At 38.0% G+C, this 14,585-nt stretch overlaps 1 protein-coding gene across 9 annotated transcripts in view; it reads right to left on the reverse strand.

Moving 5' to 3' along the window:
- Positions 1-14,585, reverse strand: part of Msp300 (Muscle-specific protein 300 kDa) — a 480,743-nt gene that overhangs the window by 44,594 nt on the left and 421,564 nt on the right. For all 9 annotated transcript variants that reach the window (XM_067767583.1, XM_067767586.1, XM_067767584.1 and 6 more), the window contains 3 exons: positions 13,254-13,361; positions 8,893-9,057; positions 526-8,799 (listed from right to left, as the gene is read on the reverse strand). In XM_067767583.1, coding sequence (XP_067623684.1) covers positions 526-8,799; positions 8,893-9,057; positions 13,254-13,361 — 8,547 coding nt within the window. The remainder of the gene's footprint in view (positions 1-525; positions 8,800-8,892; positions 9,058-13,253; positions 13,362-14,585) is intronic.

A 14,585-nucleotide genomic window follows, 5' to 3' on the forward strand; every position in this document is an offset into this window, starting at 1 on the left:
ATAGCTGCTGGGTTAGCATACATGATTTTTATTTATATTTTTCAAAGCTTCTACACTCAAAGGTATTGCAGCTAAGGTATCCTCATTCACAGTTTTGAAAAAAAGGTTATTTCAAAAATTATTCAGTTTTTTTCGTCTACTGTAAAAAGCTTCTACACTCAAAGGTATTGAGCTAAGGTATCCTCATTCACAGTTTTGAAAAAAAGGTTATTTCAAAAATTATTCAGTTTTTTTCGTCTACTGTAAAATTCGTAATAAGTGACTTAGTACATTTTCACATTAAGCTAACGATTTGTCCTCTTCTGAAAAAATGCTGAAATTTCTACTTACTGAACTGACTTAGAACTTCGGTGAATCGTGAACTTATCCCATCACCTTTTGAACAAGGTTTAACACGATCATTTAAATAAGAGATTGCACCTTCAAAATAAGCTCTCTTAATACGATACACCTTTTTCGTACAATGGTCGAAGTTCTTCCACCCTTATTTTCTCAAAATAATAAAAAGTATTATTATGGACTTACCTCTAAACGCTCGGTGGCTTTCCGCAAACGCTCATAGTCCACTTGCCCATGCACCTTTAGCAACTCCATCATAAAATCGGTCTCTTGCACTGAATCATGCACCAATTCAAGCTGACGCTCATAACGTATCCAGAGCGCTAAACGATTACGCAATATTGTCAGAATATTTGTGCATTTACTCTCCAAGAAGGCGTGATCATCTTGCAGCTGCGAAATATCACGCTCCAGTTTCAACGGCGAAACAGACATTTTCAAACGCATTGGCAGTGTATGCAACATTTGACGTAAACGCATAATCTCTTGCCAATCACCAATCAAATCTTCACCCACTGCCTGACAATCTAAGACCGCCTTCTCTATTGCTTCACTACTCAATTTCTCAGCACTTTCGCAGTCATCTAGAATAACAGAGAGTTTTGTTTGATTTTTACGCAAATTTTGTATGCCTTCTTGTATGGCACGCAGTTGTTCACGCAACACATTTGCACCCTCCAACTCCTCGGAGATTTGTGTGTTGATCTTGTGCGATAGCGCGAAAAGTTCGCCAACTTTCTCAGGTTCCACGGCGGGATCTTGTAGACCGATACGCCCTAGCTCGTTACCAATAAAACCGACGCGTATACGCAACACTTGTATGCGTTCTATGTACAAACAGAGCTCTTCCTCATTCTTAATTACGCCCTTAATGCTGGTTAGAGTAAGATAGATTTCTTGTAGCTCACGCTCAACTAATTTGAGTTTCTCTTCGGCTGGCACATCGGGTGAAGCGAGACTGTTGACGATGTTGTTTTGTGTGCGCTCAATTGAGAGCGAAATATTTTGCCAACGATCTTCGAGTTGCGCATGGAATTGACGTTGCAGCATTTCGTCTGCAAGTGGTATGACTTGCAACGCCTTCTCAAAGCTGTGTCCGGCCAAATCACGTATCTTATTGTGCATTTCAAAATGTGCCTTCAATTCCCAGAATTGGCGCATATGCTCGATGGGTTGCTCTAATGGATCTTCAGGGATGTGTATATTACGTAATTCTTTTTCAGCTTCGCGCACAAACACTTCCATTTTATCGGTCTGCGTTTCATATTGCGCCCAAATCTCTTTGAAGACGAGCAAGCGGTGCAAGTACAGCGCGACCTCTTCACGCAATTTAAGCAGTACAATGAGTGCCTCATTTGACTCCTCCACTAAGTTCGGCGCTTTTACAAGTTCTTGCAATTTATTTGAAATATTTGAGAGTTGCGTCATTTTCAAATAATGATTTGAGATATCTGTGCTAAGTGATTGATAAAGTGTTGTGTATTGATCATAATCAGCTGACGTGACTGCAGATAAGTCCGGTACGCGTTGTTGGGCGACATGCAGCCATTGCAACTCATCCTTCATGCCCTTATCCAGCACAGTCCAGCGCGAAGCAGCTTGCACTAATTTCGATGAACGCTCAGACGCCTTCTCCAACAACACTGTTGCTCTATTGTAGAGCTCTTTATGCAATTCGGCATGCTTTTCGCGCGTCTCTGCGTCAATATTTTCTTCTAACGACTCAAGCATTGCGCGACAATGACTCAAGTTCACAAAGAATTTGCGATGTTTTTGTACTTCATTGTTCAATTGCTCTAGCGTACTCGACACAATCGGGCTCTCAACCATTCTATCGGCCAACACTGTTATGTTCGTAAACTCTTTCAGTGTTTGCTCATACTCTTCGGCTAGCGTCTGCAGTTGTAGTAAGCGTTCACGCTCGGCGTTTATACTATTCTCGATATTTTTGCAAACCTCATATGAATTGTAAATGTCTTGCGGTACCTTCTTGCCGGGGAAGTTACGTTGAAAAGCGCGTGCGCTTTGCGTAAGCTCAGCTATGCTATTTAGCACATCAGCATTTTGAGCCTCCAAATCGTCGAGTGATTGCAATTTTCCATTGAGCGTTAAATCCTCAGTGATTATGGTTTCATAACGCTCTTGTAGCTCTTGCAAAATTGTTGTAGTACGTTGTATTAATACAACAAAATTGTTCCATTTTGTTAACTCTTTGCTGTCTTGTGCCTGATTATTTTTGGTCACATCCTCTACGGCGTGCACATGCTCCTTGAGCGCATCAACACATTGTTGCACCTCAGGTCCTGTAAGATGATCAGCTTGCTCGAGTTGTGTCTCCAAGCTGTTCACATTGGACTTGATCTTGCCGAGTTCATCATTCAATTGATTGTAGTCATCCAATTTTTGTTCAGATGGTCCTTCATCAGAGTTCTGTCGTATGAGATAAACACGGTATTCAATTGTCTCTAACCACGTGGATACTTTTTCAATTACAGTTATAACTGTTGTCTCGATAATTATGCGATCACCACGTTTTACCGCATCCTCCAAATCATCTAAGCCTTGCTGCACTTCTTGTGCGCGCACTTCTACAGGCACATCTTTAATACGCTCAGAGAGCGTAGCCAAATGTAACACATTGCTGAGTGGCGTATGCTCTGGTGTTGTCTCCTTCAAAGACCGTATGCGTCCGCCAATTATTTGTTTCGTTTCAGCCCAAACGTCCACCACGGGTGTGCGCGTTTGCACTTGTTGCCCCGGATAGTGTTGTAGACTCTCGGACATTATCATTGCTACGGAAGCATCTTTCGGTGTTTTGCTTAATGCAGTTGTTGCTGCTATCCAAATGCTCTCACCTGCACTTGCAGGTACTTCATCATCAGCACTTGGTGTGATGGGTACAAAAAGCTCTTCGGTCGGCGAGCTAACTTCCTCAATCATAACCGTTGATGTAGCTCTCGAGCGTGGTTTACTACCTTGTTGTGTAGATTGCAAGTTTATCTTGCTTTGCTCACTGATTTGTACGGGCACATCGGGGAATTCTTCGAAGACTGTAGTTTTTGTGATTTGTAACTGCACCAAGTGCGGTTTCTTTTCACCAGTAGTTGTTGGAGTTTTATCGCCCTCCACTTCTTGTGGTTCCATTATATGTTGACTCGTAGTTACCAACACACCAGACTCAGGTACAACGTCTCTTGATATTTCAATATTTACATTCACTTCGGGCAATGATTCTGTTAGAGATTCTTCATTTGCGCCCTTCTCTTCAGTTGCACGCTTCTCTTTCTTCTTCTTTTTATCTTTCGTCTTTTTATCACGCTTAGGCAGCTCTATCGTTTGCGTATGCTCATAGACGATAGGCTCTAACGAAGAGTTATCTGTATCCGGTGGTATTGCTACTGAAGTTTGTATCTCAATATTATATGGCTCTGACATTGAAGTAAGTGTAGATGATAAGTCTTCAGTTAAAGTTAACGGCTCCAAGGAGACAGGTTCATCGACCACGCGTGGTACATGTTGCGGCGTTGTTTGCGACGTAGAGTCTACGAGCTGTGTAAGTTTGAACGTGGTTGTATGTTGATCGCGTTGCTCAGCAGGTGCTGACTTCATTACTTGCACAGGTTCAATGAACTCCTCTATCACAGGTTCAGGCGTGCTTGCTGGCTGCACATGCTCCACTGGTTCGGGTGTGATGGTTTGCACATGAATTTCTTGTGTGAATTTTGGTTCAGTAGAACTGGCTTGGTCGGACTTTTCTACTTTTTCAGCGGGTAGATCAATTGTCACATCCTTAACGAGCTCTTTTACCAAAGGTTGCACCACTTCTGTTGTGCTAGCTTCTAGCGTATGCGGTGACTCCTTCGGTGTGGTTTGTAGTTCCCTTTCTATTGTGGTTACAATAATTGTTTGACTCGAGATATCTGTAGTCACCGGCTTTGTTTGTGCTAGTTCTACTGGTGGTATGTAAAACTCTTCAGTTTGCACCTCCTCTTCTTCGGTCTGCTTCGGTGCTGCTTCAACTGGCTCCTCAGCATGTGGTGTTGTTTGTATTTCAGTTTCTGTTATCTCTACAATTACAGTTTGCGCTTCTGTATCTTGAATCTCAGGCGTATGCTCTACGCTGGTCTGCGATGCTATTTCTTCAATCTTAGGCTTATGTTCCGGCGAAGTTTGCGCAGATTTAATATCTGTCACGATTGGTGCTATTGTTGCTACAGCTTCCTCTTCACGCGGTGTGGTCTGTTGTTGCTCATCTTCGACATATGATATCTCCACCACTTCAGTGGGTATAACCAACTCTGTAATGGGCTCACGCGGCGACTCGGAAGCTGATGTTACAACAGCTTCTTCAACCACTTTCACAGAAGTTTCTACCGCAATACTGCCAGCTTCACTCTCTGGACTAAGTTCGCCAATCGTTTCATGTCGCACTTTACCTTCACTTTCCAAACTGGTGGAGTCAACATCGCGTGGTGTACCCTCTGAGGATGGTAAATGTGACTCTTCATCTTCCCGTGCCTTAACTTTTTGCTTCTTCTTCTTGCGACGTTTTTTCTTACCATCACCAGTAGCGTTATCTTCGTCGAGTGTCTTCTCATCTGCTTCGTAACCAGTTTCATGTGGTGTTTCCATATCAATTTCGGATATTGACACTCTAGTAACAGGCGGTACATCAGCTGCCTGCATCTTAGGCTCTTCTTCGCTTTGTTCATGTTCAAGTTTGGCTTCCTCCATTCTTTTCTTTTTCTTGCGTTTACTTTTGGTGTCAGCTGGTGTGTGCTTGAGTTCATCATCACGCGTTGTCGTATCTTCGCGCTCGGTCTCAGTAACAGTTTTAGTTTCTACAATTGTCATACTCATCTTTGGTGGTAACTGCTTTGTATCCACTTCAGCTTCGGGTGTCATCACTACTTTCAAAACACCAGCGCCTGTTTGTTCTATAGAGGGCGCTGTTATCGTGAATGATTTGCGTGGTGATTCGCTATCTGTAGCTAATACTTCACCAGAAATAAAAAGTTGTGTGGCGGCGCGTACATCGATCTTTGGTTTTTCATCAGCGGGCGGTGCTTGCAAGAATTTATCTTCCGGTGATGAGCTGGTCTCAGTCACTGTTTCAGTGGAAGTAATTGACACTTGCTCACTAGCTGGTGGTTGCTCGTCCGCTACTTTCTGTGGTGCTGTTTCAGCGCACACTTCTATTTGAGTTTCCTGCACCGGTGTGGTTACACCTTCTGTTGTTACAGAGCTCAGTTCAGTTACAATGGGTTTCACTGAAGCTATTTCTTCCACTACGGTGATTTGTGTCGTAGGAAGCTCCGTTGTTAACACTGTTGTTTCAGGTCGCTGAGATTCATCATCACGCGTTGTCGTATCTTCGCGCTCGGTCTCAGTAACAGCTGTAGTTTCTACAATTGTCGTACTCATCTTTGGTGGTAACTGTTTTGTATCCACTTCAGCTTCGGGTGTCATCACTACTTTCAAAACACCAGCGCCTGTTTGTTCGATAGAGGGCGCTGTTACCGTGAATGATTTGCGTGGTGATTCACTATCTGTAGCTAATACTTCGCCAGAAATAAAAAGTTGTGTGGCGGCGCGTATATCTATCTTTGGTTTTTCATCAACGGGCGGTGCTTGCAAGAATTTATCTTCCGGTGATGTGCTGGTCTCATTTACTGTTTCAGTGGAAGTAATTGAGACTCGCTCACTAGCTGGTGGTTGCTCGCCCGATACTTTCTGTGGTGCTTTTTCAGTGCGTGCTTCTATTTGAGTGTCCTGCACCGGTGTGGTGACACCTTCTGTTGCTACAGTACCCTCTTCAGTTATAGCCGGTTTCACTAAAGCTATTTCTTCCACTACGGTGATTTGTGGCGTAGGAAGCTCTGTTACTAATACTGTTGTTTCAGTTCGCTGAGATTCGCTTTGCAAGAGTTCCGGTTCTTTTATGGCTAATACTTGTGGTTCTGTTGTTGGTTGACTTTCTACTGTTAAAACTGCAGGTTCGGAAGTAGGCGTCTTTGTTGCCTCTGAGTAGAGACTCACCGTTTCTTTAAATGGCGCCAGCTCAGGCATTTCCATTGGTGGTGCGGTTGGTTCATGTATTGTGTCTACGATTATCTCACTCTTTTTCTCAGGCAACTTGGTTTCTACACTAGTGACTGTAGTAGCTGTAACTACAGTCGTCTTTTCCTGATGTTCGCTCTCGTCGAGCTCGCTTAATTTAGGTTTCAAAACCTTTTCGAACTTATACTCTTCCAAACTAAACGGATAACCTGTGTCTTCATTAATTGGCCATACAACTTCCACTGGCTGTGGTTGCGTTGTGTACATCTCTGTCTCATATGTGTCAATCAAAGGTTTAGCTATTTCTGCGGTATGATGTGAAAAGTCAATATCGGTTGGTATCAAATGATGCTCTTTAGGCCAAATCTCATTTATATTCTCTATTGTTTGGTTAGTAGGTACAGTAGTCGCTTGTACGCTTGGTGAAATTATTTGCGCTACAACTGTACTATCTTCTTCTTCTATGCGCTTGCTTGTACTTAGGTCTGCTGCTGGAATATTAACGGCACTAGTACTAGTAGCTTCTAAGGTTTCAATTTCAACTACTTTTGGTGCTGGCAAATCAACAAATTCTACTTGTGCTTTGTCTGTTGTTGTACTTTCTGTTGTTATAATACTAGTTGTTGTTGTTGTTGGTTGTGTTTGTGGTGTTGGAGTTGTTGTTGTAATGGAAGAAATTTGAATATCAAATACCTGTTGCGGCTGCACCGTCTCCACCGACTTTATTATTGTCGGTTCGTTTGTGGGTGCGCTGCTCAGTGCTGGTGCTTCTGTAGACACTTCTTCTATGATCACACCTGGTTCTTTGGTGAGACGTTCAAATTCCTCTTCCGTCACCACATTACCATTAACGGTGCGTATGATGTTCACATTAACTTGTGGTGGTAGCTGTTCTTCGCTTATCTCGATCTCTTCAGGTTCTTCCACAACTTCTTCAGTAACATGTTCCACACCATCGATCACTACAATACGTTTGATAATCTTACGTGTCTTGCGTATAATCTTACGTGTCACCTGCTGCACAACAGAACGTATACTGCTTTGTGTACCTGTTGTAGAAGTAGTAGTAGGAGCTTCAGTGGTCACGATGGTTGTCAGCAATTCGGCTTGTCCCTCCGGCATTTGTAGCTGCCCATATGTTTCGATTGTTGGTTCCATTTCAAATTCACGCACGACTACCGCATTTGGATCCGAACCATCGACGACAGTGCCGCGTGTCTGTTGCGTCACCACTGTCTGATAACCGCGCTGATCATCGCCACTTGTATCGGCAGTGTGCACATTTTCCAAATTCACTTGTCCGGTAGATTGCACTTGTATGTTGCCATCGGCATCAATTAGCGTTGCAATCGAACTTACTTGCTGTTGCTGCACCACCTGCTGTCGTGTGCGCGTAACTTTCTTCACAATAATATGCTTCGTACCATCTGCATCTACTACAACTTCGGTTGTAGTTTGATCTGGCTCGACAAAAGTGGTTTCAAATGCTTGTGGGACATTCTTCAGCACTAATTCGGTCGCACGGTCTACATCGCCTTGTGGTTGTTGATGATAACGCGCTTCAATCTCAACATCTTCGGGTACTTCCGGTATCTCCTTATTAGTTGCGGTATCAATTTGTATGGTCTGTTGCCCATCTTGTATAGTTGAGGTAACCAATATATTCTCAGTTGGCTTGCGTTCCTTCTTCGTTTGCATAGCAGTCTCAATAGTTTCGACCAACATAGGCGCTAAGGGTGCTACTGGTGGCTCAAGCAAACTTGTCTGTTGCTCGACACTGTGCATCTCAATTAGAGGCTGACTTATTTGTGTTGGAACAGCAATACCCTCAGATGTTTGTGTTTCAACTGCGAGTGTAGATTTCAGCTCGATTGCGCTTGGTTTCAACTCCTCTTCTGGCATGGGTGTAGAATCGAGAGTACTAGCATTCGATTCTAATGATACAGGCGCACTCACTGGTGGTCGTGTTAAAGCTTCAGCTGCTATGCGCTTACGTTGCTCTTCTTCTTGTCTCGATTTACGTAGCTCTACGATTGTCTTTTCAATTGTATAAATGCGTGTTGTAGCCACGGTGATTTGTTCTCGCAATATGATGATAATATGCTCGAGTTGATCCATTAGATCACAAGCCATGGGCGCTACATCTTCATGCTGTTGCAGTAGGCGTGTCTTTTCGACTAATTCTTCGAGCGATTGCTGCTTATCCTTGAGTGTACGTAACAATTGTTGACTTCGCTCGGCTTGCGACCGCAGTTGATTTTCATCTTCGGCGACTTCAGGTGTCGGTTCCAGTTCTTTTAATTGTTGCGTTACCTCCATAATCCATTCTTGTAGTGCGATCAAATGCATTTGATATTCGTTCAGTTCTTCCTCGCGCTTCTTCTGGCCATGCATGGCACTCTGTGTGCGATAGGAAAAAAAGATAAATTTACAGTACTTATGTATGTATATAGAAATCAGTAAAGTTTTTTTTTGCGCTCTGTCGCTACCTACCGCAATCATTGTGATGCCTTGCTGTGTGCGTCGCAACAGTAAATCAATGCGATCCTTGATCTCGTTGAGTAGACGTTCTGTTGGGGGATCGGTTGGTAATGTGCGATTGATTTCTTGTAGACGTATCGCTTCCTTTTCTTGGTATTCCAGATTCTCTTGGATTAGCTTCAGGTGGTGAGATAAGTAACAATCAATTAGCACAGGAATAAGAAAATATACGTACGTAGAAGCTACATAATTAAAGATTTTTTTTTTAAGTCACAGAAGTGATCAATAACCAAAAAGTGCTCATATGGGGCGCCTCGAATATTTTTAGCTTTGCAATTTTTCTACCAGAGAGTTTCTTGGTATACATAAATGTGTAATTATATTTTGCGATTTTGGGCATTAAAGGCTCTTAAAAGCTTTTGAAAGCTCAGATGCGAGATGGTAAAGCTTTGAAAAATCAATAAGTTATAGTTGCCTTTGTTTTCCAGTTTATAGAAGATAACATTCAATTCAACGCTTGATAGTTTTAGAGCTTTTTAAAGCTTCGAAAGCATTTTAAAGCTCGAAACTTATTTTCAAAATGAATAATATTTTTCCGTCTACGGGAAAACTATAAGAATTGGTCAAATGGCAGTTTAAATTACTTGCCAAAAATGACTTCTAGATGTGAAATGTATTTGCTTTCTAAACTTTGGAAGCTTTGCTACTAAGAAGTACTTGTACATTCGCCTACAAATGCTTTTGAAAATTAAAATGGAACATATTCCCACATACCTAAAAGCTATGCTATTTTTTTTTACATTAACTATTTCGAAAGCTCGGATGATAATTCTGAAAGCTTTCGAAAACATGTAATGGTAATATTTACAACTTGTTAAAAGATTATTTCAATCCGAAAGCTATTGGAAGTTAACAAAACTACTTCGAAGGCATTTGAAAGCTCGATAACTAACTTTACTAGCATAAGACCAATTACAATTACCAACAGTTTAGATCAATAAACTGTAAAAAACTTATAAAAATCATTCTAAACTACTTTCAAAATTTATGTTCTTTCTAAGCTCTAGATACTTTGTCACCACACTTTTATGAAACACAAACTTTCAATGTGCCTATTAGATGAAATAACTTTAATCACTGAAAGCTTTTGAAATCTGCGATGATATTTACGAAAGCTTTCGAAAACTTGTGATGGGAATATTTGCTACTGAATGACGCAAACCACTTGAAAATCATTTGCAAGCTCGTAAACCAATTTTAAAAAGTATTCAAATGTGAACTTCCTTTTGCTACTGAATAAGGATTTCTTCCGGTTACAATCAAAGAACTCTAAGAATACGTCAAATATGTTTCCTAACTATTTGCCAAAAAACCAATTATTTCAAATTTGGGTGCTTTCTAAGCTCCAGAATCTTTCGGAAGCTTTTGAATTCGTCAACAATCTTAACATTATGCATATTCGCTCATTTTTGAAAGCTCCGATGAAAGCTTTCTATAATGGAGTTGCGAGTATTGTTTAATTTTTTTGTTTATTTACACTTCTTTGACTTTAAAATTTTAAAAATTATTACATACATATATACTTCTATATAATATACAAAATATAATAATGATATTAACTATGTGAAACAAAACATTTACATACTACACATAATCAACAACAATTAACTGGAGTGTAAGCAAAAGAGTACTCGGAAAGCTATTACTACGTGTACTAGGTCAGGGTAAAACTAAGCACTTAAACAGTATTTAGGGTATTCACATAGTGTCATTAAACGTCATATTGTCATAAAGTCGCATAACCTAACTATTTCAGTACATCAAGTTCTAAAAATTATACATATTTTTTCTTCTTTCTCAATTCGGAAGGATAAGGTGCACGTAAAACCTACAGCCCTCCTTTTCTAATTGGGTGTTTGACAGCTATTGTGAAATATTTTCTTTAGTATGAAGCCTTTGCTTGATGAATAACCACAAAAAAAAGAACGTGTGTTAAGAAACTGGTGGGGGTATGAAAATCATCAATCATTAGTTTAACGGGATACTTCGAAAGCAAACCAGAGATTCAAGGGGTCATTTAGCGCAACCATTCCATTAGGTTGCCAGCGCAATATACAACTTCTCCTGCTAACCAACCCTACTGCCAAACTTATATACCCGTGAATAATCCTGTTTATTTAGCAGCCGATGCTCTGGTGATCCTAAGTTCCTCAGGTTGTATGACCTAAAAGGCTTAACTGGGTCATACAAAATACGTTAAGGAGATGATCAGGCTAGTAACTTATATTAAAACTTTTCGGTTTTTACAGTAAAACTATTTTGTATAAAGAAGGGTTTCCACCTAACTGTGATTGCTTATTTATGCTCTGTATGTCTAAAGAGGGATGTATGTTTGTATGCAGCCTTTGGACACCAAAACGACTCCACTGATTTTACTCAAATTTGTAGGATACCTTCACAGTAATCCTGTGAAGTTCCTTCCTGGGAAGTGGACCACGGGCCAATCTATTCCCACAAATTCTATTCATGGATCGATTTGCCTGAAATTTGGTGTACAGGTTGCCTATAATAATATTTACGATACTTTTATTCCGGGAAGTAGACCAGCCACCGATCTACTCGAATAAACTCTATTCATTATTCGATTTTCGGGAAATGGTCCAGGGACCAACCGGGACTGGGACTGAGACTGAGACTTAGGCTTGGCCTAGGACTGTTACTGACTGGTATTGACAAGGAATGGAGAAGAATAAGAATAACTAGAGGGAAGGAGAAAATAACCGAGAAGGAGATAGAGATAGACAAAGATAGAGAGAAAGGGATAGATGGAACGGAAAATATGGAGAGGAAGACGAATACGCAGAGAAAGGGAAAGGCGGAGGGAGTAGTGAATAAAAGGATTAGGATAAGGGCGGCACGGAGAGTAAGAAGTAAACACTTCTTAAAAGTGTTGCAGATAGACCAGAGTTATGGCAGAGCAAGTCTACGTGGTCTTCTAGTGTATTTATAGAGTCCATAATTCGATTTTGTAGATAGTATGCCTTATTCACTGCTCTTTTACTTAGGTGCTGCTCCTGAGGTTGCTTTTTCAAAATTGCCTACTATTTGAAATTATTTGAAAACCAAAAGAAAATACGTGACGTATTTTTCAAACATTATTATATACTATACTGGGGTCGAAAAAAAAGTTACCAACCCCCTTACTTATTTAAAGGTTATGTTGAGAGGGTCTCGGACCTTCCAATATAGTGAATATCTGTTTAAATTTGCTTTATATTTTTATAATTTTGTTTTTTGATTTGCCATTATTTAAGTCTTAAGAATCTCTATATTTCCTTCTAATGCCCTTTTGATCTCTGAAGTCATTTTCCGGTAGTTTTGTCTGCTAAAAGTAGTAGCTCCTAAAAGTATGCTTGTCTTGTCACCAAACTATGAAAAGCTACTATTTAAATACTACAACGAAACTCATAAGGACATTAGAAGGAATTATAGAGATTTTCACGACCAAAATAATGAAAATGTTTTTATTTTGTGTGGTAACTGACGCATTTTATTATACATACTTATATTTGTATACGGTGTAGTATTTTGTATGCTAATTGTTTTTGTTTTGTATGTAATTTTTATAAATCTTTATTTTTTGCTTAGGTTTAAATATTAGACATCAAAGTCTTACTTAGGAATACCATTTTCAAATAATTTTTTTATAAAATTTTCTAGTGTAAGCTCTAAAGCAAAACTGTCACAAGATACAAGTTTCTATGCGATAAAGCTTTGACCACAAACTAAAAAAACAAGGCTAAGCCTACTAAAAATCAAATTAATAAAAAAATAAAAAATTTAGTTAGGTATGTTTGTATGGAAATGTGCGATATATGAATGATGCGTTTGTGTTATTGATTTTATGCGACACACGCCAGCATTCATTTAATCGAATTTTTATATTTGTTTATAACCCATTTCATATGTGTTTAAATATAGGCATTGCAAACATATATATTTATATAGTATGTATGTGTTATATACGAAGTGAATGAGGGAACTAGGAGTACTAATTTTAGAAAAGTTTGATTAACAAGATATGAAGTTAATTAAATTTCGTTTAATTTTAAAACAATTTATAACTGTGTATGTATAAAGTAGAGTATACTTATAGTATGTATGTGCTTGTGAGATGGTTGCAGTTGTATTGTATGCATGTCATTCATATATTTTTGCATCTAAATAAGAAGAAAAATTGCGCCAACTACCTCGCTACTAAGAATACTTACACATTAATCTTTTATATTTATACATACTTATTTATGTACATACATTTATTTGAATGTATGTATGTACATTGCTGACATTTTTTAAACGACGCTCAAACATACCTTTAATCCTTGCAGCATACCATTCAAACTTGCGCTGGGCAAATTGCCAATGCCATCTTCAACTGTCGATAGTGATTGTAGTAAATCTTCGATATCGTGCGTTAACTCCTACAACATTCGTATTAATAAGTATGAGTTTTATATATTAAGAAAAATAGTAAAGTGGATTAATGGGAATTGAGCAATTTTATGTTTGCAGTAAACAAAACAACAACAAGAAAGAAAAAAAAAAACATAAAAATGAAAATATGTGAGAAATATGAAAGGAAAACTGGAACAACAGGTATGTAAATAAATTTTGAAAAATAATGCCTTTTAGCTTTTTTTAGATTTAGTTAATCATATGTATGCTTTTTTTGATTTTTAAATTTTTTATTTTATTTTATAATGTTGTGTTAATTTTTGCTGTTATTATAAAATACTTTTTTTAAGAACAGTTTTAAGATTTTTTGAAGGAGGATAAAAAAATATGTATTTTACCTTACAAATGAAACAGGAATGAAGTAGCAAATTTGCAGATTTAAAAAAATTTTTTTTAAAATGAATTTTAAGCTATTTTATTTTTATTTTTTAATAATTTTATTTTATCTGAAAATTTTAATGTTTGTATGTTTAATAGTGTGTTCATCTTGACTAAATACTGGTTAATAACAATTGTTATTTAATTATATTAACCTGTGCTAAGCTCATTAATACCTAAATATGAAAATTATTTAATTTAACTAAAAGTTTTCAAGTTTGAAGAGTTAAAAAATTGAATGTAAATAAATAATACCCTTAAACTTGTTTTGTTGTTTAAATTGTTGATATTTTTTACTAATAATTTTATAAATTTTTTTTTGATGGAAACAAATATGTTTTATCTTTTCTGGTAGAATTTATGAAAGAAACAAAATTTTTTTATGGTATAATAGTAATTATTTTTTTTTCCCCTTTGAGAAAATATTTTTCACTAAAAGTAAATATTTTATTACCTTTTAATATATGTTTTATTTTGTTTCAAACGGTATTTTATAAACTTCGATAGAAATTTTTAAACTTTGGTTTAAATTTAGTTTTTATCGAAAATTTTTGTTTTTGGAAAAGAATAATTACTTTTATATTATTTTTATTTTTTATTTTCTTTTATAGAAAAAAAAAATTAATAATAAATGGCTTTGCAAAAGTGTTAAAAAGTTGAGAAAGCGTTAATTCCTTCAAAGATTTTTCACATTATGTAAATACGTTTTTTGTATGATGTATTAACTATATTTTTTAAGTATTTTTTTTTTTTTTTTGTAAAATAGGTTGTTATTGCAAATAATTAAGTAATCTGGCGTAAGTGATTTTTTT

Source organism: Eurosta solidaginis, chromosome 2 (assembly GCF_040869045.1).
Source record: "Eurosta solidaginis isolate ZX-2024a chromosome 2, ASM4086904v1, whole genome shotgun sequence".
In the NCBI taxonomy this organism is placed as follows: Eukaryota; Metazoa; Arthropoda; class Insecta; order Diptera; family Tephritidae; genus Eurosta; species Eurosta solidaginis.